General features: G+C 40.4%; 1 protein-coding gene across 11 annotated transcripts in view; it reads left to right on the top strand.

The window, feature by feature from the left end:
• The window catches only part of PUM2 (pumilio RNA binding family member 2), an 86946-nt gene that overhangs the window by 38206 nt on the left and 23831 nt on the right, over nt 1-24909 (top strand). For 8 of the 11 annotated variants that reach the window (XM_061351217.1, XM_061351214.1, XM_061351222.1 and 5 more), the window contains 10 exons: nt 5786-5891; nt 6177-6364; nt 6980-7152; nt 10514-10784; nt 11072-11165; nt 12383-12508; nt 13667-13806; nt 16749-16887; nt 23324-23467; nt 24465-24746. In XM_061351217.1, the coding sequence (XP_061207201.1) occupies nt 5786-5891; nt 6177-6364; nt 6980-7152; nt 10514-10784; nt 11072-11165; nt 12383-12508; nt 13667-13806; nt 16749-16887; nt 23324-23467; nt 24465-24746 (1663 nt within the window). The remainder of the gene's footprint in view (nt 1-5785; nt 5892-6176; nt 6365-6979; nt 7153-10513; nt 10785-11071; nt 11166-12382; nt 12509-13666; nt 13807-16748; nt 16888-23323; nt 23468-24464; nt 24747-24909) is intronic. The other 3 variants (XM_061351212.1, XM_061351210.1, XM_061351218.1) reach the window with 2 other exon arrangements.

The raw sequence follows: 24909 nt of genomic DNA, 5'->3' as shown, positions 1-24909 counted from the left end.
GCAAGTCTAACACTCTTCTGTAGTTTTGTTGAGCTTTGGCTGTATCACACTCCACCTGTGGCATTTCACAGGGGCTCAAGTTGATGCAGAGACTCAAATCCTCATTTTATTATCACCAAGCCCTTTTTATCCCCTTGTTTGGTACTTTCCCAACCTGCACATACATACAACGTTCAGTCTCATTGGCCACTGTGAAACTCTCCAGGTAAATAGTCCAATCACAGTGTTGCAGACCCTCTCACAGCCCCCACATTGTCTGGCCTTCAAGGCCACAACTCATTGCCCCAGGGCTTCTCAAGGCCTCAGAGCTCATTTCTGAACTCTTTTTCATGCAAATCTTATTGCCTTGAATCCCCACATCCACCCTGAGTCCTGTTCTAATGAATATATGTAAGGAACCCATGGATGTCAGTAGATTAGGCAGCCAAAATACTTCTCGTAAGAGCTCTTGGCAGCACAGAGAAACAATTGTCAATACTTAAGTGATTCCAGATAAGTTTTTACCACCTCTCTTTCAGTGTTTTAATATTGGGGCCTGGCAGTTTTACTCTCTTCTTGAAGCTGATTTCATGAGCTCTTTCAGTGCTACACTGAAACACCTAAAAAAAGTACTCTTGTTATTAGTTTCATCAAGGTTTATACTAAGCGTCTGTGAGGTTCAGAAGAGGGTTTTTTCAGTCATTCAAGTAGCAAGAGAATCAAAGCTCCTTTACATAGTTTTATATTGCAAACAAAGCATTATCAGGTTATCTGTTTCTTTGGGGGAGGGTTTAATTTAAAAGGCTTTGAATTGAACATTAAATTTTGCAAAACCTGATGGATTACAGTGCCACCTTCCGTATATTTTTCTTTTGCATGTTGCTTTCATTGTAGTTTCAGTTTCAGACCTTGTAAATTATGTAATATCTAGTATGAGAATACAGGCCTTTAGAATCATCGAATAGTTACGGTTGCAAAAGGACATTAAGATCATCAAGTTCAAACCCCCCTGCCATGGGCAGGGACACCTCGCTCTAAACCATATCACCCAAGGCCTCGTCCAACCTGGCCTTGAACATTGCCAGGGATGAAGCATTCACAACCTCCCTGGGCAACCTATTCCAGTGCCTCACCACCCTAACAGGAAAGAATTTCCTCCTTATATCCAATCTAAACTTCCCCTGTTTAAGTTTTAACCCATTACCCCTTGTCCTATCACTACAGTCCCTAATGAAGAGTCCCTCCCCAGCATCCCTATAGGCCCCCTTCAGATACTGGAAGGCTGCTATGAGGTCTCCACGCAGCCTTCTCTTCTCCAGGCTGAACAGCCCCAACTTTCTCAGCCCATCTTCATACGGGAGGTGCTCCAATCCCCTGATCATTCTCGTGGCCGTCTGGACTTGTTCCAACAGTTCCATGTCCTTGTTATGCTGAGGACACCAGAACTGCACACAATACTCCAAGTGAGGTCTCCCGAGAGCAGAGTAAAGCGGCAGGATCACCTTGTTCAACCTGCTGGTCACACTCCTTTTGATGCAGCCCAGGATACGGTTGGCTTTCTGGGCTGCAAGTGCACACTGCCGGCTCATGTTCATTTTCTCATCAACCAGCACCCCCAAGTCCTTCTCCGCAGGGCTGCTCTGAATCTCTTCTCTGCCCAGCCTGTAGCTGTGCCTGGGATTGCTCCAACCCAGGTGTAGGACCTTGCACTTGGCATGGTTAAACTTCATGAGGTTGGCATCAGCCCACCTCACAAGCGTGTCAAGGTCCCTCTGGATGGCATTCCTTCCCTCCAGCGTATCAACCGAACCACACAGCTTGGTGTCATCGGCAAACTTGCTGAGGGCGCACTCAATCCCACTGTCCATGTCAGTGATGAAGATGTTAAACAAGACCGGTCCCAACACCGATCCCTGAGGGACACCACTCATCACTGGTCTCCAGCCAGACATTGAGCCATTGACCACAACTCTTTGTGTGTGGCCATCCAGCCAGTTCTTTATCCACCGAGTGGTCCATTCATCAAATTGATGTCTCTCCAATTTAGAGACAGGGATGTTGTGTGGGACAGTTTCAAGTGCTTTGCACAAGTCCAGGTAGATGACATCAGCTGCTCTACCCCTGTCCATCAGTTCTGTAGCCCCATCATAGAAGGCCACCAAATTGGTCAGGCAGGATTTCCCCTTGGTGAAGCCATGCTGGCTGTCACCAAGCACCTTGTTGTTTTTCATGTGCCTTAGCATGCCTTCCAGGAGAATCTGCTCCAAGATTTTGCCAGGCACAGAGGTGAGACTGACTGGTCTGTAATTCCCTGGGTCATCCATTTTCCCCTTCTTGAAAATGGGGGTTATATTTCCCTTTTCCCAGTCTTCGGGAACTTCACCTGACTGCCATGATTTTTCAACTATGATGGCCAGCGGCTTAGCAACTTCATTCGCCAGCTCCTTCAGGACCCGCGGATGGATTTCATCAGGACCCATGGACTTGTGCACATTCAGGTTCTTAAGATGGTCTCCAACCCTATCCTCTCCTACAGTGGGCCTAAGGTCTTCATTCTCACAGTCCCTGCGTCTGCCTCCCAAGACTTGGGTGGTGCAGTCAGAGCCTTTGCCAGAGAAGACCGAGGTAACGAAGTCATTCAGAATCTCAGCCTTCTCCAAATCCTGTGTAGCTAGTTCACCTGAGAGCTTCCTGAGGGGGCCTACATTCTCCCTAGTCTGTTTTTTATTTGCTGTGTACCTGTAGAATCCTTTCCTGTTATCCTTAATATCCGTAGCCAAGTTTAATTCTGTCTGTTCCTTAGCTTTCCTAACCAGGTCCCTAGCTTCCCGGGCAACATCCCTGTACTCTTCCCAGGCCGCCTGTCCTTGCTTCCACTTTCTGTAAGATTTTTTTCATTTGAATTTTCCTCAGCAAATTTAGTTACTTATTGAAGAGAAAATGCAATATGCACTGTGGCAGTTGCATGGCTACCAATGGGAAAAGCTAGAGGAATAAAGTAAAAGCTCTAAAATAAAAGTAAAAATAATGTTGGCATTTGAAGTATTTTTTTGCTTGTGCAGTGCTTCTGTCAAGTAATACATTTTCTCAAAGACAGTGCGGTACTGTCTAGTGGTACGGGTGGTACTAGTCTAGCTTTAAACTTTCTGCTTTATAAATTGTACAGCTAAATGGAATTGTTGGTATGTGGAAATTCAGATTTGAATGTCACAGATCTGTAACCAGCAGATCCCTGTAGTCTAAAGGAGCTGACTTGCCACCATGCTCTAAAATTTGGAACATGGTGCATTTCTAAGGGAACAGAAATTTACAAAGAATTGCTACAGTTTCTGATTATGATAGCATTAGCTGAAGGCCAGGCTTTTGAACTTGTGTTGGAAGAAGGCAGTGTTGGTTAAAGTTTCAGAGGATTGACATGGTTTAACACAGGGATTAATTTGATCAGTTTTTTTCCCAGCTGCTTCTGTATTTTTTGTCTCTTGCTCATGTCTTCAGAATCTTAGTCTTGTTGGGGCCATTTAAGCAGTTTCTTTATACAATATCAGCTTCAGTAACAGAACTTTTAAGTGTTTATTCCTTGACAACATGTGCTTCCTTATGCACAGCTGACTTTGTTATCTCATATTAATTATTGCATATCATAGAATACTTAGGGTTGGAAAAGGACCTTAAGAGCATCTAGTTCCAACCACCTTGCCATGGGCAGGGACACCACCCGCTAAATCATGTCACCCAAGTCTCTGTCCAGCCTGGGCTTGAACACCACCAGGGGTGGAGCATTCACAACTTGCCTGGGCAACCCATTCCAGTGCTTCACCACCCTCACAGTAAAGAACTTCTTCCTTATATCCAATCTAAATTTCTCCTGTTTAAGTTTAAACCAATTACCCCTTGTCCTGTTACTACAGTCCCTAATGAAGAGTCCCCTCCCCAGCATCCTTATAGGCTGCCTTAAGATACTGGAAAGCTGCTAGGAGGTCTCCATGCAGCCTTCTCCAGGCTGAACAGTCCCAACTTTCTCAGCCTGTCTTCATACAGGAGGTGCTCCAGTCCCCTGATCATCCTCGTGGCCCTCCTCTGGACTTGTTCCAACAGTTCCATGTCCTTTTTATGTTGAGGACACCAGAACCGTACACAGTACTCCAAGTGAGGTCTCACAAGAGCAGTGAAGAGGGGCACGATCACCTTGTTCGACCTGGTGGTCATGCTCCTTTTGATGAAGCCCACGATAACGGTTGACTTTCTGGCCTGCGATTGTACACTGCCGGCTCATGTTAAGTATGTCATGTGGGACAGTGTTGAACACTTTGTACAAGTCCGGGTAGATGACATCAGCTGCTCTACCCCTGTCCATCAGTTCTGTATCCCCATCGTAGAAGGCCACCAAATTGGTCAGGCAGGTTTTCCCCTTAGTGAAGCCATGCTGGCTGTCACCAAGCACCTTGTTGTTTTTCATGTGCCTTAGCATGCCTTCCAGGAGAATCTGCTCCAAGATTTTGCCAGGCACAGAGGTGAGACTGACTGGTCTGTAATATTCTGGGTCATCCATTTTCCCCTTCTTGAAAATGGGGTTATATTTCCCTTTTTCCACTTGTCAGGAACTTCACCTGACCGCCATGATTTTTCAAATATGATGGCCAGTGCCTTAACAGCTTCATTCGCCAGCTCCTTCAGCACCCGCAGATGGATTTCATCAAGTCCCATGGACTTTTGTACGTTTAGGTTTTTAAGATGGTCTCAAACCAGATCCTCTCCTACAGTGGGCCTAAAGTCTTCTTTCTCACAGTCCCTGTGTCTGCCTTCCATGACTTGGGTGTTGTGGTCAGAGTGTTTGCCAGTGAAGACTGAGGCAGAGAAGTCATTAATTAACTCGGCTTTCTCCAAATCCAGAGTAGCCAGTTCTCCTGATAGCTTCTGCAGAGGGATCACGTTGTCCCTAGGCTTTTATTTGCTACGTACTTATAGAATCCCTTCCTGTTATCTTTCACATCCTAGACAAGTTTAATTCTGTCTGTTCCTTAGCTTTCCTAATCTGGGCCCTGGCTTCCCAGACAACATCCCTTTATTCTTCCCAGGCCACCTGTCTTGCTTCCACCTTTTATAAGCCTTTTTTTTCCCCTCTAAGTTTCCTCAGCAGCTCCTTATCCATCCATAGACCTCCTCCTGCTGCATTTTCTTCTAGTAGGTACATAACACTCCTGAGCTTGCAGTAGGTGATCCTTGAATATCAACCAAGAGTCTTGGGCCCCCCTGCCCTCTAGGGCTATATTCCATGGAACCTTACTAAGCAGGTTCCTGAAGAGGCCAACGTCTGCTCTCTTGATGTCCAGGGCAGTGAGCTTGCTGCATGCTCTTGTCACTGTCCTAAGGATCTCAAATTCGACCATCTTGTGATCGCTGCAACCAAAGCTGCCCTGGAGCATCACATTTCCAACCAGCCCTTCTGTCTTGGTGAGCACTCAGTCAAGCATGGCACCTCTCCTTGTCGGCTCCTCTACTACTGGCAGAAGGTAGTTGTCTTCCACGCAATCAAGGAACCTCCTGGATTGCTTGTGGCATGCCGTACCATCACTCCAGCAGATATCAGGGTGGTTGAAGTCCCCCATGAGGACAAGGGCCTGCAAGTGTGAGGCTTTTCCTATATGCCTATAGAGCGCTTCATCCACAGAGTCCTCTTAATTACGTAGTCTGTAACAGATCCCCAGACTATTAAGTCCCCACTTAATCGCCAGGATTAAGTTCCTCTCCAGCAGATACCCTCTTAAAAAGCATATTTTAAATAAAAATATTTTCTCTTTTGGGACAGCTTTTACCTGCCAAAAAGTTTTGGGAACCTGATGATTCAGCAAAAGATGGACAAAAAGGGATATTCCTTGGTGATGAGTGGAGAGAGACTGCATGGGGAACTCCTCGTAAGTGACTGATGCATAGGTTTTGAAAAATGAGTCATGTTTGGTAACTTATTTCAGAGTAAATTAATATAGGTTTTAATTGTGTATCAAATTTTATTTTCCTTTAATTTTCATTATGAAAGTACGTATTGCAGTGGTGCTTGAGTGCCAACCCCACTTTTTGTAACTAGTGTTTGGAATTTATTTAATTTAAATTTGGTCTTAAAATTGGTTTAATATTGCAAAAACATTACAAGTTGTATTTTAAAAATACAATAGTTTAATATATTTATTTGTTTTTAACAGACCATTCTATGTCCCAGCCTATTATGGTACACAGAAAGCCTGGACAGGGTTTTCATGGAAACAGTGAAGTAAATGCTGTATTGTCTCCAAGATCAGAAAGTGGTGGCCTTGGAGTGAGCATGGTAGAATATGTATTAAGTTCTTCTCCAGCTGATAAATTGGATTCCCGGTTTAGGAAAGGAGCTTTTGTAAGTAATGCAGTGTGTTAAGCTTGTCTGTTATGGCCTTACTGTCTTATATGGTTTTATTTTCTATTCTGTCCGTTTACCTTTTTAAACTTCTCAGAAGGAAGTGTGTATTCACTGTCTCTCTGTCTTCCTTGGTTGGAGAGGGCAGAAGAGGGAAGTGGTTTGGGAATTTTGACTGAATGGATGTCTTTAAAAAAGTTTTTTCTTAGCACATTTAAATGAAGGAAAAAAGTTGCAAATAGCTTAATTTAAAATGTTAATGGCTTTATTCTAGATCCTTCTATTCTGTGTTTCTGTGCGGGTTTATTGTGTACTAAATGTTTTAACTGTATAAAGTGTATCAAATTCAAAGTGTTACTGCTTTAACAGCACCGCTATAGTTAAGGTTGAGTTAGCTCTTCCATTATAAATCTTTGCATTCCTTTTCACATTTTGGCAGTTATTAATTGCATGTGGTTGAAACTTGATGATCAAGTTACCCACCAAATGCAATTCCATTGAAAAGAAAGTGTTTTTTATTGTTTACATGCACTGTAGTGTAGAATTAGGTCACCTTGTGGTGCTCCTATTGTATTCTGTTCAATATTCAGAATCAAACAGATTCTTTTTCCTCAGGGCACTAGAGATGCTGAAACAGATGGACCTGAGAAAGGAGATCAGAAAGGCAAGGCTTCTCCATTTGAGGAGGACAAAAACAGAGATCTTAAACAAGGAGATGATGAGGATGTTACTAAAATAAATGGCAGAGGTTTGCCAAATGGAATGGATGCCGATTGCAAAGATTTTAAGTAAGCTTTTAACTGTTTCTCAAGAAGACAAGCATGTCTCTTAAGGGCATTATTACAGTTCTGGTTTATGTGTCAGCTTTAAACATTACCCAGCTGCAGAGTGATTCTTCCTACCCCACATCCTCCCCTTCCCACTGTGCCACATGTTTCTTAGGATTGTCATTAATGTATGTATCACTTCTCATGAGACAAATTCATCTTAATATACTAATTATTCAAATATGGGTACCTTTAAAATGGGATGAATTAAAAAGGGATGAAAACTTTAACCCTTTTTATTTCAAACTAAATTCCTTTCTCTCTGCTTCTTCTTAATATTCCTAACTTTTGCATCTGATTGTTGTTGTAGAGAGCAAGTCCTTCAGAATTTTAGTTTTCCATCTAATTTTGCTGGTGGTTACCATAGTCTTAACACAATTATTTCCCCACAAAAGTCCTTACAGAAACCATTTATTTGACTAAGAAGAAACAATGTATTTCCCTGTTCACATAGTTAAATGTCACCTATTCACAGTATAGAATGGTGGTGTGGTTTGGTGGTCTGCTTAGGGAAAAAGAAATTTTATCAAGCTTAAGTTTTTGAACTGTGAATTCCTATATGACAGTACAGCTAGCCTGTTTTTTCCTAATAGTAACCTGCTTTTTAATTTGGGTATTTTTAAAGGACTAATCTTTGTTTTTAAATGACTGTGATGCATTTGTAACTGTCATACAGAAGAATTAGCAAGATTGGAGAACTAGACTGTTCATGAATTCGTGTTAGTGTGATGAACATGACTGAATAGTTGTGGTTTCATTACTTCATAACTGAACAGGTATACTAAAATGCATGTTTGAATTCCATATGTAAGTATTTCCTACCGTTTAAAAAATGTATTTACCTGGGGCTAAGGAGAGATTCTTCAGGTCTGTTTTTCAGGACATATTATTGAAAATAGTACCAAAGAGTTAAGAGAGCTCAAGTTAGCTCCTTTCAGGTGCATGCTGCAATATTCACAACAAACAAAGTTACCTTCAATATTACATGTAGAAAATGCAGAATAAGTTTTGTCCTGCTTTTCTTTACCAGTTTCTATTTCAATCTTGAAATAGTTGCTTGCAAAGCACCTTACATATTATTTAAATAGATAAATTACTAAAAAAAAAACAGGTGCAAAAAAGCGTCCAAAGCCAGTAAAACTCTCTCTCTCAAAAAAAAAAAAGCTCATCTAATTTAAATAATCCATATAAAGTGGTGGTATAAACCCTCCAAACAGAGGTTTATAATTGAAGTATTGACACAACTTTAACTATAGCAACAGAGCAACACCATTATAAGGAGCAACCTATATTAGGTAAACATAAGTATTAACAAAGAAACTTTGTCGTGTCCTCCTCCTTGTATTTTTATTGTACTTACAGCTTTTTTTTTTTAACTAAAATATGTACTGAAATAACTTCCTTTTTTCCTATTATTCTTCACTTTGTTGATGCTGTATGTCACCTGGGAAGAGTAAAGAATATTAACTGGCTTCAAACTCAAGTTTGTACATTGAGCAAGATGTAATTGCTAGCTAGGATACTGAGGTGGTGGCCAATATGTTACAGATGTTAGTCATGAAGTTGGTTGTTATGTTTAAAAAAAATGTACTGCAAGTGCTTTATCTCTAGTATTTTGTCAAAAGTAATAGATTATTACTTGTATTAATACAGTATTGTTGAATAAACTCACTAAGAGACTGCTTTCTAGCTATGCAGTTAGAGTTGGTATCAGCTAATATGTAAGTACTGACAGATTTCTTTGCATAAATCTTGTGCGTCAGTGTGAAACAGACATTTCAACTTTGGGGCCCTGAAGAGGGAGGAGGAGAACAAGTAGTACTAAGGCTGTGTCTCTGCCCTAGAATTAGCAGGGTACCATACTGGTCTGGCAGTGTACTGCTGGGATAAGCATAGTTTCATCCTGCAAGATTGCATTTTGTATCTGAGCCCAGATTTTGTAATTAAAGCAAACTTCACTGGAAGTTGTATGTTTCCTGAAAAACAATATATAATCATCAAGTTCTGCCAATACGATAATGCTGTTAAGGGAGCATAGATTCTCTAGCACAGCTCTTTATAATAGCTGATTTTAGATTTTTTGCCATTAAAATTGCTTGTCTAAGCAATTTGGCCTGACACAGACATTGGAGTACCACTCAAAATTAAGGTACCATAAATCTAACCAAATACAGGGTTGGGAATCTCTTTAGGATGTGAATCTGTTGAGCTTTCACTTCAAGTGTTTGCTGATAGGTCTTTATAGGTGCACAAGAATTCCCCTGTAGTCAATGGGGATGTAGTCAGTACAGCTGGTGGTTGATGAGAAGATACTTCAGATTTAACTCAAAGTAAACTTATAGTGACTGCTCAGTTGAGTTGCTCTCTGGGCTCAATGCTGTTGACTAGATTTTCTTGTCCTCTGATGGGAATTTAAACACTAGTGCACCTAGTGTTTGAATGTAAGTGTGGTGTAGTGTAGCTATCTGCATCTCAGCTGCCATCAGTGCTTCATACTTGGAAACTGAATTTTCAGGGATTTGGCATAGTAAGTAGTGTCCAGCTTCACATCTCTCTCACGGTGCCAACAGGAACCCTGTCTCGCTGCAAGCAAAAACCAAACACACATGTTTTGCTTAAGCCTAAAGTATTTCTTCTGGAACAAGAGGCTGTATTTATTCTTAGGGAAACTCAGAGGGAATCAGTGGAATTATATTGGGAACATTTTTTGTCGCCACCCCGACCAATGATGTCATGTAGTGTAGGCTATTAAGTGAGCTGTGTAGGAAATTAAATGTTTTAGTCAAATGCTAAATTAGCAGTTAGGAGTCCATTTTACTTAAGGTAAAAAATACATTGTTTCTTTCAAGATACGAAAAATACTTGCTATATTGTATGTTTGTCTTTTCCAGTTGAAGTTTTGTTGTCTGTCTCTCTCTCCTTTGGCATGAGGTGCACATAGCCATTTCTTTTTTCCTTAAATTTCTCTTCAGTACTTTTTCTAATAATTCCTTTTGCTCCCAAGTGCAATAAAGAGCCATCCCCAAAAGTTACAGCTGACCACTGTCCGTTCTACATCACTCAAAACAGCCTCAAAGATGAGTTTTCTCACAGTGATTGCAAGAGCTGTATAAAGTTTCAAAAATAATAAAGAAAATTGTGCTTTGAAGTGAAATGAGTCCTTTATCTTGAGCCACTGATGCATGCTGTTTAAAATTGTTAAAATGGGTCCGTAGCTTCCCATTTGAAGTCTGAGTTCTGTTTTAAAATACAGATGCTGTACTCTGCCCATGGACAGCTTTATTTAGCACTGAAGAGTTTATCTTTAATTTCTTCTAAACAGTCGTACCCCTGGAAGTCGACAGGCCTCCCCAACAGAAGTAGCTGAACGCTTGGGCCCCAATCCTGGCACCACAGAAGGATTAGGTCCACTTCCCAATCCAACAGCTCACAAGCCTCTGGTGGAAGAATTTTCAAATCCAGAAAATCAGAATCTAGATGCCATGGAACAAGTTGGTCTTGATTCTCTACAGTTTGACTATCCTGGCAATCAGGTACAAATGGACTCTTCAGGAGCTACTGTAGGACTTTTTGACTACAGTTCTCAGCAGCAGGTTAGTAATGGAATTGAAAACATGCCAAATTGATCCTTTAAGCTGTGCATTATCCTCTTTGATAATCAGTTATTTAAGCATATAATGCATTTAATTGTTTTGTCTGTGACTTAGTCAAAGGCATATCAGTGTATATTTAATCTAGAAGAATACTGGTGCATGAATTTCTGGTTTAGTAGTTTATTAGGATAGGAGCTTGGTTTAAAATATTTTTTTGTAAGTAAATCCCAGTATATTATAGCCCTGACTTCTGAAAACTGGAATGCATCTTTTTTCTTTTCCAATAGGTTTTCCAGAGGACTAATGCTCTGACTGTCCAGCAGTTAACAGCAGCCCAGCAGCAGCAGTACGCACTGGCTGCAGCTCAGCAACCGCACATAGGTGAGGTTTTTGTAAAGTACACCAGGCATCCCTGGCAAAAGTGGGATTTTGAAATCAAAAAAGAACGTTAATTGATTCTTCCTTGTTAATGTCACCTTTTAAAGAGGTAGCTCTCTATTCTTGCAGGTGCCTTTTTTTGTGATGGAATTAATTCTCCACCAAGCTTGTTGGTGTTTTCTTTTTCTGTCCCTTTAAAGCAATTCAGTGTATTAATTGGATGCATAAAGTTTTTAGTGTGCTGGCAACTCAACAAGGAGGCAGAAGGGTCAGCAGCCTACACCTGGGTTTTAAAAGTGCCAAGTCTTTAGTGTTATACAGCTGACTCATACGGCCTTTCAGCTGGGAGCATGGCAAATTGAGATATTTGTGGGATCCCCACTTCTTGTCTTCTGTCTGCCTTTGAATTCTGAACTGCAGAGAAGCCTCTGCTTTATACAGTGCTGAATGAGGAGTCAGCTGTGTCTTGCGCCTTGCAAATGCAGCCACTTCTGATACTCATATTAATTGAAGTTTAGCAAGAAGCCTTCTATTTAGAAGGAGGAACATAGTTTGATGTGCCATGCTTGCTGCACTAGTTGCTGCCACAGTGTTGGAAAAAATACATGAACCTGGCTGACTGGAGAAACTGGTAGGAATGTTTTGTTTGCATTCTCCTTCCATTACAGTCCTTATATCAAATTTGGATTCTTGAAAGTAAGATTAGCATCTCATAACTGGCTGTTTAAAAGCCAGGTGTTTGATTTAAACTTATCTGGTCAGATTTTTTTAGATTTTTTTTCCCTCTTGTCAAGGAAAAGAGATTTGTATCTGTAGCAGGTGCTTCATTCTTCCTGGCTGATTCACCTAAGACACTAGATGATTTGTCTGATAGAGATTTGTTGCAAGACTAATGTAACTTCTAGATAGTTAAAGGTGGGCAAGGTAAATTCCACTCTGTATAATCTTTTTTGTATAAGGGTGGGTAGATACACAAGGTATAAATCTCCCTGGAGTCTGTAGATACAGGAAAACAAAGCTGTTAGGTCTTGGGATTAGTAAGACAAGAATGGTGAAAAGACATGAAGTGTTGATTTCTGCCACAGTGTACCTGCTCTAAGAAACTCCTGAAGTACAAGCAGTTCTGATTCTAACAGATACACTTTGTGATTTGATTGGTTTGAATGTTATGGTGCTTGCTAAGTATGTCAGCTATAATTAAACTCTGTTTATTACTGTAGCAGGCGTATTCTCAGCAGGCTTGGCTCCAGCTGCTTTTGTGCCAAACCCATACATTATCAGTGCTGCTCCTCCAGGTACTGACCCATACACTGCAGCTGGATTAGCTGCAGCAGCTACCCTAGCAGGTAACTGAACACTTTCTAGTGTTTATCTTAATAATTTTACTGAATGAAATTAGAAAAAAAGCTGAAATCCATCCTGTTTATTTTCTGTAAATGTGTTTCTAGGAAGGAGAGACTTGTAGGAAAATTAATACTGCCATTTTGAAAAATTTCACTAAAATGGAAAGGGATTCAGTTTCTGTTGTATGCGGATTCTGAGTATTTCCACTGGACTTTTATATGCAGCAGTTAGGTGGTTTTTTTTCTAAAAATGTTCATCCATAATAAAGTTTCATCTGACATTAGCAATATGTATTATTTTACAAGATGAGACAGCTAACCTTTCCTTGTATGTTTTTACTCTGTGCATTAATTTCCTAATTCCAGGTTTTCTCATTCCCAGTGGGCTAAAGATGTTTTCCAGCATGCTGAAAGGCCCAGACAACAGATAAACCCCAAGCTCAGGAAAGTCTCTTTAAAGTTAATAGGTATCACTGTGAAACACCACCACTGAGAATTCAAGTCCCAGTTAGTGCCCAAACCTGAGCAGTACATTTTGTACAAAACCTGTATCTCCAGTTGGTGGTTTCACAAGAAAGGCAATAGAAAGAACAAAAATGAATGTGTGCATAATGCATGATGTGTACAATGCAATGATACAGAGTGCTCAGCCTTCTACAGGTTCTTCATTCATAGACTAGAAGAGGTAAGTGTGGAGAGTGTGATGTAGCAGGCAGGGGAGGCAGAGGCAGTAGTTGTGTTTGTAAGTGGAGGAAGCATACAGAAAGGAGGAATAATGGATTATTAAAGTCTCAGTATAAGACTGTTGGGAGGATGAATTTGGTTCATTCTGTGGTGAATGAAATGATCATTCTGAAATGATCTTTTTTTCAACCATGGAAACTGATTTTGAGTGTTCTTTGGTATATAAACTTTGACTAAATTTTTGTCACCCAAGTCTCACAAGGATATTTATTTTTTCATAGAGAAGGTATGTTTTGATGGGAATCCTTTAACCGATTTGTGTTCATGTATGATTTTGGCTAATATGGGAATTAATTTCTTTTTTAATACTGATTTCTGTTTTGACATTTAGAAGATAGATCAATGATGGATGCTACAAACAATATAAACAGTTACTTTAGCTGCAGTGGATGGAATAATCATGTTTTGTGGTTTTAGGTCCTGCTGTGGTTCCACCTCAGTATTATGGTGTTCCATGGGGGGTGTATCCAGCCAATTTATTTCAGCAACAAGCTGCAGCAGCAAATACCACTGCAAATCAGCAAGCAGCTTCACAGGCACAACAGGGACAGCAACCGGTAGGTTCTTCATAAAAAGGAGGTGTGCATTTAAAGCTTTAGCTTAACATTCAGGTACATAGCAAATAAAAAACAGATTAGGGAGAATGTAGGCCCCCTCAGGAAGCTCTCAGGTGAACTAGCTACACAGGATTTGGAGAAGGCTGAGGTTCTGAATGCCTTCGTTACCTCGGTCTTCTCTAGCAAAGGCTCTGACTGCACCACCCACGTCTTGGAAGGCAGACGCAGGGACTGTGAGAATGAAGACCTTGGGCCCACTGTAGGAGAGGAATTGGTTTGAGACCATCTTAAGAACCTGAATGTGCACAAGTCCATGGGTCCTGATGAAATCCATCCGCGGGTCCTGAAGGAGCTGGCGAATGAAGTTGCTAAGCCACTGGCCATCACATTTGAAAAATCATGGCAGTCAGGTGAAGTTCCCGACGACTGGGAAAAGGGAAATATAACCCCCATTTTCAAGAAGGGGAAAATGGATGACCCAGGCAATTACAGACCAGTCAGTCTCACCTCTGTGCCTGGCAAAATCTTGGAGCAGATTGTCCTGGAAGGCATGCTAAGGCACATGAAAATCAACAAGGTGCTTGGTGACAGCCAGCATGGCTTCACTAAGGGGAAATCCTGCCTGACCAATTTGGTGGCCTTCTGTGATGGGGCTGCAGAACTGATGGACAGGGGTAGAGCAGCTGATGTCATCTACCTGGATTTGTGTAAAGCGTTCGACACTGTCCCACAGAACATCCTTGTCTCTAAATTGGAGAGACATCAATTTGATGAATGGACCATTTGGTGGAAAAAGACCTGGCTGGATGGCCGCACACAAAGAGCTGTGGTCAATGGCTCAATGTCTGGCTGGAGACCAGTGATGAGTGGTGTCCCTCAGGGATCGGTGTTGGAGTTGGTCTTGTTTAACATCTTCGTCGCTGACATGGACAGTGGGATTGAGTGCGCCCTCAGCAAGTTTGCAGATGACACCAAGCTGTGTGGTTCGGTTGATACGCTGGAGGGAAGGAATGCCATCCATAGGGACTTTGACATGCATGTGAGGTGGGCTGATGCCAACCTCATGAAGTTTAACCATGCCAAGTGCAAGGTCCTACACCTGGGTCGGGGCAATCCCAGGCACAGCTACAGGCTGGGCAGAGAAGAGATTCAGAGCAGCCCTGCAGAGAAGGACTTGGGGTGTTGGTTGATGAGAAAATGAACATGAGCCGGCTTCAGTGTGCGCTTGCAGCCCAGAAAGCCAACCGTATCCTGGGCTGCATCAAAAGGAGTGTGACCAGCAGGTCGAAGGAGGTGATCCTGCCGCTTTATTCTGCTCTCGGGAGACCTCATTTGGAGTATTGTGTGCAGTTCTGGTGTCCTCAACATAAAAAGGACATGGATCTGTTGGAACAAGTCCAGAGGAGGGCCACGAGAATGATCAGGGGACTGGAGCACCTCCCATATGAAGATAGGCTGAGAAAGTTGAGGCTGTTCAGCCTGGAGAAGAGAAGGCTGTGTGGAGACCTCATAGCAGCCTTCCAGTATCTGAAGGGGGCCTATATGGGTGCTGGGGATGGTCTCTTCATTAGGGACTGTAGTGGTAGGACAAGGGGTAATGGGTTAAAACTTAAACAGGGGAAGTTTAGATTGGATATAAGGAGGAAATTCTTTCGTGTTAGGGTGGTGAGGCACTGGAATAGGTTGCCCAGGGAGGTTGTGAATGCTCCTTCCCTGGCGGTGTTCAAGGCCATGTTGGATGAGACCTTGGGTGATACGGTTTAGAGCAAGGTGTCCCTGCCCATGGCAGGGGGGTTGGAACTTGATGATCTTAAGGTCCTTTCCAACCCTAACTATTCTATGATTCTATTTGCTGTACATAAAGATCAGCTTCTAGAAAATTTTGCGTGATTTGGGTATTGTGTTGTATCAGATAATAAATGGTGCATTTAAAAAAGCATTCTACAATCTTTCAGTGGCCTTTTTCCATGAAAGAAAAGCCTAGATATTATAATGATGTTATGCGTGAGTGAATGTTAACTTTGGTTGGTTGGTTGGTTGGTTGGTTGGTTTACTGGCAATATGGTTAATTTCAATGCCATTCTGACAAATTTAATACAAGAAGTGACTTTTGAGTTATCATGAGTTGCAGAGTAGCTTCATCACTGTTTGAATATTCAGGTGGATCTTTCCTCCTACTGGTAATTGTTATCAATGAACTGCATTGATAACTAAATGTGTATCATCTCTCCAGTGTTATTTTGTTTTCTCCGTAACATTCATATCCAATTTATGCAGATCACAGGTAAAATATTTTGTGGGGATATATTGTAAATTGTATTTCTCTCATTTTGGACCCGGAGATTATTTTAACCAAAAGGAGTAGAGTAGTTGAAAGAATTTAAGATTGCTTTTCAGTCAAATTCAATCAGAGATAAGCTGTTGGAACATAACAAAATACACCTGTATTGCATGTTGATAGTGTTAGGTGAATTCTTGAAACTCAGTGAGTGTGTTTTCGCAGCATTGTTGGCACTGTAATGTTAATTATTTAGATGAGTTACTACAAGCTCTGAAGTTTTCAGACTTGAATCATTCAGTTGCCCGAAAATAATATAAGTGAATGTATTTATCAGGGAAGGACAGGTGTTCAGTTAATAAATAATGTAAATCATAAATATATAACTCTTAGAGATTTTTGTCCTTTATTACCATTGGTAGAACACATGAGCTCTGCTGTGGAGAGCAAGGCAGTTTCTTTATTGCCACATTTGTCAGCAGATAGTACATGCCTTTTATTCTTTCACATATCTGTAAAACCAGCAAGGTGAAGTATTCCCAAAATGAAATTCAGAGCTAAGTGGCATCAAATATGCAAAGGAACTGAGTTATACGTTTTTCAGCACAAAATGGGCTTGCTTTCTTATCTTTTAAGGAAAGGGTGTCTTATTGGTCTTTCCCAGGTTCTGCGTGCTGGAGCAACTCAGCGTCCACTTACTCCCAGTCAGGGTCAGCAAGGGCAGCAGGCAGAGTCACTTGCAGCAGCTGCAGCAGCAAATCCAGCTTTGGCTTTTGGTCAGGGTCTTGCTACAGGTATGCCAGGTATGTATGTTACCAGTGGATTGAGAGAATCACTGAAACTTAAAATGTTGGTGTTACTACATAACAGATTAACTCTCCAAGTCTTATTATGTTAATGGTAAGCTGTTTAGAATTGAGTTCTACATAATTTTATATTGTTCAATTGGATTAAAATACTGGCACATCATTCTTAGAGCACAAGACTTTTCGAGCATTTTCTCTTACATTTGTTGTTACAAATGTGTGCACAAGGAGTATGGTTGGTTTTTGCAGGAGAAATTCATATATAATGAAGGAACTGTATGCTGTCTTAAAAGGTCATGAATTGTCTTAGTTATTCTGATGCAATAGGAAGTATTAATTTGTTTTCCTGATGTGATGTTTTACTTGCAGCATGTAGTAATAAGATCTAAAATGCAGAATCCAAAATTAGGACATTTAAAAGAATATTACTGCTTAGTTGTCTCTGAAGATCACAATGTGTTTGAACTGGCAGCACTCCAAAGCTTGGAGCCTCAGATCCTTTTAGCATACATGGCTTCTGACTATACCCGTGGAATAAGTATTCTTAGTCTCAGTACATATGTCATAAATGCACTAGCTTGAAGTTCATCATCGCTTCAAGGTGTTTGGTACGATTACCTGAGCAAGAACAAGTTAAGTATACTTGGCTTTTCTTCAGTATAAAAGTTAAGATTTTACTCGATTAAGTTAGGTAATGATGAAGGTAGCTGCAACTGAGTTTGATTTGTACAGATTCTCCTCTGTCAGCACTGCTGTCAAATACCTCATAACCTTCAGAAATCAGAGCTGATTTGTTGCTGGGTGCTGTGGGACTGCATTGTGCATTTTCTGTTCATGATCAGATTCTAAGCCTCTAGCTGCTGAACAGTCTGGCTCTTGTGTTTTTTCTTTTCTGTTTTCTTTTTTTATAACTGCCATTTTTATTTCTTACCATGCAGCTTTTAGCATCTTTCTCTTCCACATAAAATGAGGAATCAGCTAAATGTGCTGTCACAGCACCTGTCAAATGGTGTCTCTGCACCTCCCCAAAGCAGTGGAGAAAGCCTGCAGTGATACCAGAGATGCTATAAGCATCTTTTAGCAAATGCTTCAAAGATTTTTATCTGTACTTCTTTTTGTATGTCTTTGATTGGGGGGTAGGTGGGGTAGTATTACTTATTAGCTTTCACTGTGGACATGGATTTCTAAAACAGGGGTGGTCCATGACTTGTAAAAAGCCTGTGAGATTTAGCTTGATTCAGATCAACCTGTGAAACCTTGATCCAGCCCAGATTTGTGACTTAATGTCACAAAAAAGAGCATTATTTTCAAAAAATAAACCATCTATCTTAAGTCAGGGATAGTTCTTAAACCCCACAAAAAAGCCCCCTCTCCAAAGGGATGATTAAAAGCAATACTGAGTGGTCAAATGCAGGATAGGCTCTTGCATTGCTGAGTTTATGTGAAGATTGGACTTCCTCCAGAAGCCCCAAGAGGTTTTCCGTGAGGGCAGGGACCTTTTTATTCAGCTTCCATTATAGGGTACTTCTTGGTCCCATCTGCTGCACGCCTGGATGGACAGAGAAAAACTTTTTTCGTTTTTTTTTTTGACTGTTTTGTCATAGGAATTGTGTGCAGCTGGCGTTCAGCCTTACTCACCATACTGTTGCAGGGAATAAGGCTCAAAATATAAGCAAACCCAGGCATTTATTTTCTCAGTCATCATAAGATGGTTTTGTAGCGAGTCATAGGGAGTGATGGTGATTCTTCTTAGGTGAAAGAGAAGGATATAGGATGATGAAATGGATACAGGCCACTTTAGATGGGAATCATGATACTGTTTTACATGTCTAGATACTTAAGGCTCTTTTTGTAGGTAGTGAAGAGAAATAGGAACTTTTACTCTTGATTCATCCACCTCTATTTTAGTTACCTGATTTAGGATAAAGCGGATTTTGCTCCAGAGCTGCCTTTTTCTGTCCACTTACTGTAAAATTGAGTCAAGATGAGTAAATTACACCTAGATAGCAAAACGTGATTAAGTGAATCCCAGGTAGCAAGCGCTGAACATATGTAATGTAATAAATAAGAAGAAAATAATGTGAAATTCTTGTTTCGATGAGTTTCAAGGTTTTGAATATTCTTTACAGAGACAATATCTGTAGTTAGGTTTCACTGTGAACTAATAAATGAGTATATTATTCAACTTATCCAGCTGCTGTCTTTAAATTCTTTCTGCTGCTTCCTCCTTGCCACAGCCTTTATGCTGAATGAAATTCATGAGCTGTCCCAACTAGGGGATTGTTCTGTTTTTCAAATTTGGTATTTCAAGTGTTTCTGTATTAAGTATTCAGGGAGGTGTATTCATGTAGCACTTAAGGCACATACCTCATCCTAAGCTCAAAGTGTCTGAATTCCAGGTTACTTTTAACGTAATTTTTCTGTTGGATCTCTTCCAGAAAAAAAATCTTCTCTTTTAAAAGCATCAGAAGTGAAATAGATTTTTCATTGGAGTTGTGCAATTGGTTTAAATTCTTCAGTCCTAATTAATCAAGTCTTTCAGTAACAAGGATTCTTGTAAACCAGTTTCTTACTGCATAAACTTGCAAGACAAAGCCAGAGGGTGCTCCCAATTTCATCATAATACGATCAGGATACATTCTTTTCTACAAATTAAAACCAGTCCTCAAGACAGACAGTGGCTGGACTCTGCTTAGTTGTCCTGCTTGAGGAATCTGCACCTGACCTTGGTTGTCTGAGTCGTCACTGTGCTCAGTGAAGATCCTCCCTAGTGCAGTTGCTATCCAAAGGCTGCAGAGATGCTCAGCTTACCCTAAAATAGATGTCTAGCAGTGGGTCATCTGAATCCCTCCGGAGGCTTTATTTACTGCATTGGCTAGATCAGATGCGACTTAGTCTGACTGAATTCACGCAAGTGAAGCTGTTAACGGTGACTGTAACAGTGCATCTAGCATGCAGGTGGGCATGTAAACCGAGTAGTCTGGAAAATATGTATAAAACATTAAAATCAACATTTTTTTCCATTGGCACTGCATTTTTTATTAGTTGAAGAAGTTTAAAGTGTGACATTACAGTGAGTCTTGCATTCTATGCCTCTAGGAAGTATAAATAGAAGTAAAATTTAATTGTGACAGACATACAGGGAGTTACAATATTGGCAAAGTTACAGTGGTTATAGAAAGTATAAATCACTTACTGGTAGGATAGCAAGTTCTGAATTTGTGTGAGGGCAAGGGAAAAGATAGGTGTATACATCTTCATTGAAACAAATGAAAGGTTACAGTGGTTCAGGTTTTGGTGAGCTTGGGAGACTGAAGTGAAGACTGCAGCATTAAGGAAAGCCAGAAGATCAAGAGCTGAATAATTTTTCAAATCTGTATGCAGAGTAAAATAATCAGATCTTGGGAATGTTGAGAAAGGAGAAGCTGTAAATTTTCTGCATCGGGAGAGAGGTCTCTACAATGACTTGCTCCTGAGTTATGCTCCTGAGTGGGGAGAGAGAGAGAGGCGTCAGGATGGTAGTGTTAAAAGGGGCAGATAATAGAGTTGGCAGGAAGAAGTGTCACATCTGTTAACTTAAATTGAGGGAAGTGACAAACTCTGACATACGTTTGGGTGCCATCAATAAGAGAAGCTACATAGAGGGAAGGAAGTAGGAGATCTGGGCAGAGCTTTGTGATATTACGTACAAAAATGTGAGAAGAGACTGTGAAGTATCCAGTGAAAGCCACTGAAGAAGTTACTGGATGAATAAGAGCAATACTAAGAAAGGACTGCATGAGCCAACAGAACAGATTTCCTGTCATTCTTTTAAGAACATTTAAGGTCTGTGTGAAAAGAATCCAGAAAGTTTTTGGAGTCTTTCGTTTTAAAGACAATTAAAAATCATTTCAGCAAAGCACACTACTGATAAACCAGATTGTTTACTTTCATATTCCCTGCTGATCTAGGGACAGTAAGTGTAGATAGAGCAGTTGCATTCTAAAATAAGAGGTGTGATCAGAAACTGATTAGGAAGCAGAGTATGGTTTAGGTTTTTGATTGCAGTGGAAGACTACAGTAACCTTCAGTGTGAAGGCACTGGTAAGGAGCTTTGATAGTTATTAATCTAGAGTGGAGATTGCATAGCCACAGAGAGATGATGATGAATGGAGAGGTAATGAAAACGGAAAGAGAAAGGGAATTAGAGAAGACCTGGCAAGTCATCATCTTACCTTTGATAAAAGAGAAGGCTGGAAAGTTTTAGATTTTGTGTTCACCTTTCTGGGGTGAAGTGCAAAGATTGCGGAGTACTGTGAAGGAAGGGAAAGGAGAAGAGTTAAGTTTTGCTGTGAGAGCTGTTCTTCAGTTACTTGATCTGATATGGGATGGTCTCTCTGAAGTTGTATTTTTTATGTCAAACCATATATTTTTATACCCTTGAGGCTGCAGATGCACTTAGCAAGATCTTGGAAATTTCACAAATAGTCCTACATTGCTTTGTTTTAGTAGGTTAGAGTAGAAAGCTAAGAGGCTTCTTATTCCAGGTCAGAATGTGTTCATTTCTGAAATTAGGAACACAAAAGCACCCAGTCATAGCTTGTACCTTCTGTGATGGATGGTATCTTGGTATTACTGACATAGCCTGTTTGTGGGTGGGATCACAGATAAGACAATGGCAAGGAAATATCAAGAGAAATAAAGCATTTTCTAGAGAAGAGAGCAAGTGCAAGTGGATTCCATTTTTTTAATGCAGCATTCATCCTAATCAGTTATTTTAGAAAATGAAAGTTAACTTTACTGCATTAGTGTTAATCCCAATACATTTAATTTCTGCTGTACTGTATAAGGTTGGGGTATTTTGGTTTCATTTTTGGTTTGGTTTGGGTTTGGTTTTGTTTCGCCCCCTCCCCCAGTATTTTGCATTGGAAGTAGGCTTGTTTACATTGTGGGCATGAAGTTCTATAAAATATAAAATATTGTGCATTAGCATCTTAAGAGCACAAGGGTGTAAATATATGGTCAGGCCTTTTTTTATACTGCAGTAGTGTTATTCGTGGGTTTGCACATTTGAAGAGGGTGAGGGGGTCAGAATAAATACGGGTAAGTATTAGTCAGTTCTGAGTTCTGAAACAGTGGTTTTATATGATACAACAGTAACAAACGGTGGGACCAACATGGGATTATCAACTGAATGTGCTACAAGTAAAGGTAGAAATTATGTAGGTACTAGTAACTGCTAATGTGTGCAGGAGCATATGTGGAGCTTTCCTAATTATCTGGTACTCTGTGCTGTTTTTTACTACTGAGCTACAGTAACAGAGACAGCCATCACTGTGACCTCTCCCTACCTTGGGAATGTAGCAAGCCTTCTTAGTAGTACAGGTACCAGAGCAGCACAACACAGTCTTGTAGGTGGAAGAGGCAGTGGAACCTACAGTGAAGGTTTCCTGACCAATTCAATAGTAGGAACCTATTTTGGTTGGTTTTAACTAGCCAAACTTTCAGACAAGCTCTGTGGAGGACAACTGCCTTGCTGTGTGGCTGTTGAGAGAGAAAGTAGGAGCACCTAGAATACACAAGTGGTGAGCAGTGAGAGCAAGCAGGTTTGGCATGATAGTAATAGCAAGTTTTCCAAAAAAGTATAGTGCATTCCTCTCTGGAACAGTGAATTGAACCTAAAGATGTGGATCTTAACCATTCCTCTCCTGTTCAGTTACTGTTGGAGTCTCATTCATATCTTCAGATCTTTTTGGTGTGAGAGAATTTGGATCTGTGTTTCCTGCTTCCCTGCAGAGTATTTTAAACACCAGGCCATAGGTAGGTGATGTTTCTAGCTGGTTTTGGAGCAAGGTGTCTAGGCAGAGGAGTTTACACAGATGTTTTAGAAACCGAGGAGGAGAAAATGTGACTTGGAAGCCTGGTGACTGAGGTACTCACTTGGAATTAGAGGTCCAGGTCTTTATGTTCAGGTCTATATGTATTTTAGAGAGAACTCTGCTAGACCTAGTTCTGAACGTACATGGAAACTGACTTAAAATAGTGTGCAAAATCTTGGTTCTTAACACATACAAAGATAGATGTGTGATTTTTGTAATTGCACCTTTTTTCTTAAAAGAATTGCTATATGAACATGGGAGGAATATTGACATTCTTTTGTGTTTTGATTTATTGTTTTATAAGAATAGTCAGCAAGATAAATGTAGAACATGTTAAAGCATTCGTAAGTAAGATTTTGTTGCAGTCTTATATGATGATCACTGTGTTTTATTTTGATGTCCAGTGAATGTTCTAAGGCCATATGGCAGCTGTGCTGTTTTCCGCCTTGTCGTTTGTTGTCAGACTATTTCAAGGAGAGATAAAAAGCTGACTGCTGAGACTATTTGTATGTCCTGAGTTCAGAATACTAAACCATGACACTGTGCTACTATTTCTTTTGTTCTTTGTTCTGTAGGCTATCAAGTACTAGCTCCCACTGCCTATTATGATCAGACTGGTGCCTTAGTAGTAGGCCCTGGAGCAAGAACCAGCCTTGGAGCACCAGTCAGATTAGTGGCCTCCACTCCTGTTATAATCAGTTCTGCAGCAGCACAAGCAGGTAAGTATTTTATCCTGTGTGGAGGTTGCTGAGTATTTGATATTGTTGATGTATTTTGTATTCATCTGTGCAATTTTCTAGCTGTGAAGGATATACCATGCATGATTGCTCTCTTACACTGTTGCCTCCTTTTCTCTGAGGTTGTTTCTCAGAGAAGTAGTTTTCCTTTTTTAATTAAAATTTACGGTCCTCTCCCCATAGCTATACAGATGTGTTTCTGCAAATGTTGTTGCTTGTCAGATAGAAGCATTTTCCCCTTTCCTCTCCCCATGCATACAGCATGCACTTCTCATCAGTCCCCTAAATGGTGTTCCCTAAGAAGCATCATTTCATTGCTTCGGCCTGGCAGAAGATGATTGAGTGATCTGGGCCTTGCTATGCTTTTCTTCTGAACGTATTTTCTTCTGAAAACTGAGGCAAGGAAAAAAGTAGAATGGACAGCATAAGAGGAGAATTAGTTACATAAAGTCTCTAGTTTTCTTTTTTCTCTTTCTGTCAGTGATGAGGTCTGGTACTACTTTACTGAACCGTTGTATTTATTGCATTTGTTAAACTAAATACTAGCACTAGATTAAAACAATCTGTTCAGAAAATTAGATTTTAAGTTAATCTATAAGCTTCTTTCTCAGTGCAGAACTTGCTTCTAGACATCAGCAGTTGAAGATGTCTTTGAGTGATTTAGCTGCAACTCTATTATTGCAACTTCGAATATAAAAGTACAGTTCAGTAAACAGTAATGACTTGTATGATTACACTGAAAATTCTCTCAATTATATTAACAGTTGTACAGCCTTGTTTAGCCTACAACATATGCTTTCTTCATTTTTTTCCTTGGGTAATTAAGACTGTAATACTAGAAAGTCTCTTTAGTTCTTTAATATTTGAATTTCTGCTTGTTAAAGAGGGCTTAAAGAAAATACAATTTAGATCTCAATAGCCCATTTTCAGTCAGAAATGTTTAAGAGAGTAATTGTGATTGAAAACGTGTGTTTTACAGCTGCAGCTGCTTCAGCTGGAGGAACAGCAAACAATCTCGCGGGAGCCACAAACGGTCTTTTTCGGCCACTTGGTGCCCAGCCACAACAACAGCAACAGCAAACAAATAGTAGCCTACAATCCAGTTCATTTTATGGCAGTAACTCTTTGACCAATAACTCCCAGAGCAGTTCCCTTTTTTCACATGGTCCTGGCCAACCAGGAAGCACATCTCTTGGCTTTGGAAGTAGCAGCTCTTTAGGAGCAGCTATCGGCTCTGCACTTGGTGGATTTGGCTCATCAGGTAGGTTGTTAATATAGTGAGGAAATTCTGTGAGACTTTTGTGTTAAGCAAAAAAATGTATCTGTATCCAGTCATCCTATATACACATACATTTCTAAAACAAATGCAAAAATAGGTTATTCAAATTTAAAACAAATTACAGGGAAGAAAAAAGGGGGTTTAA

The sequence above is a fragment of the Neopsephotus bourkii genome, unplaced genomic scaffold (assembly GCF_033783945.1).
Source record: "Neopsephotus bourkii isolate Nb327-2 ecotype Australia unplaced genomic scaffold, CSIRO-AGI_Nbou_v1 NB_565, whole genome shotgun sequence".
In the NCBI taxonomy this organism is placed as follows: Eukaryota; Metazoa; Chordata; class Aves; order Psittaciformes; family Psittacidae; genus Neopsephotus; species Neopsephotus bourkii.
Note: the sequence above shows the minus strand (reverse complement) of the source record. Positions and strands in the feature narration are given on the sequence as shown.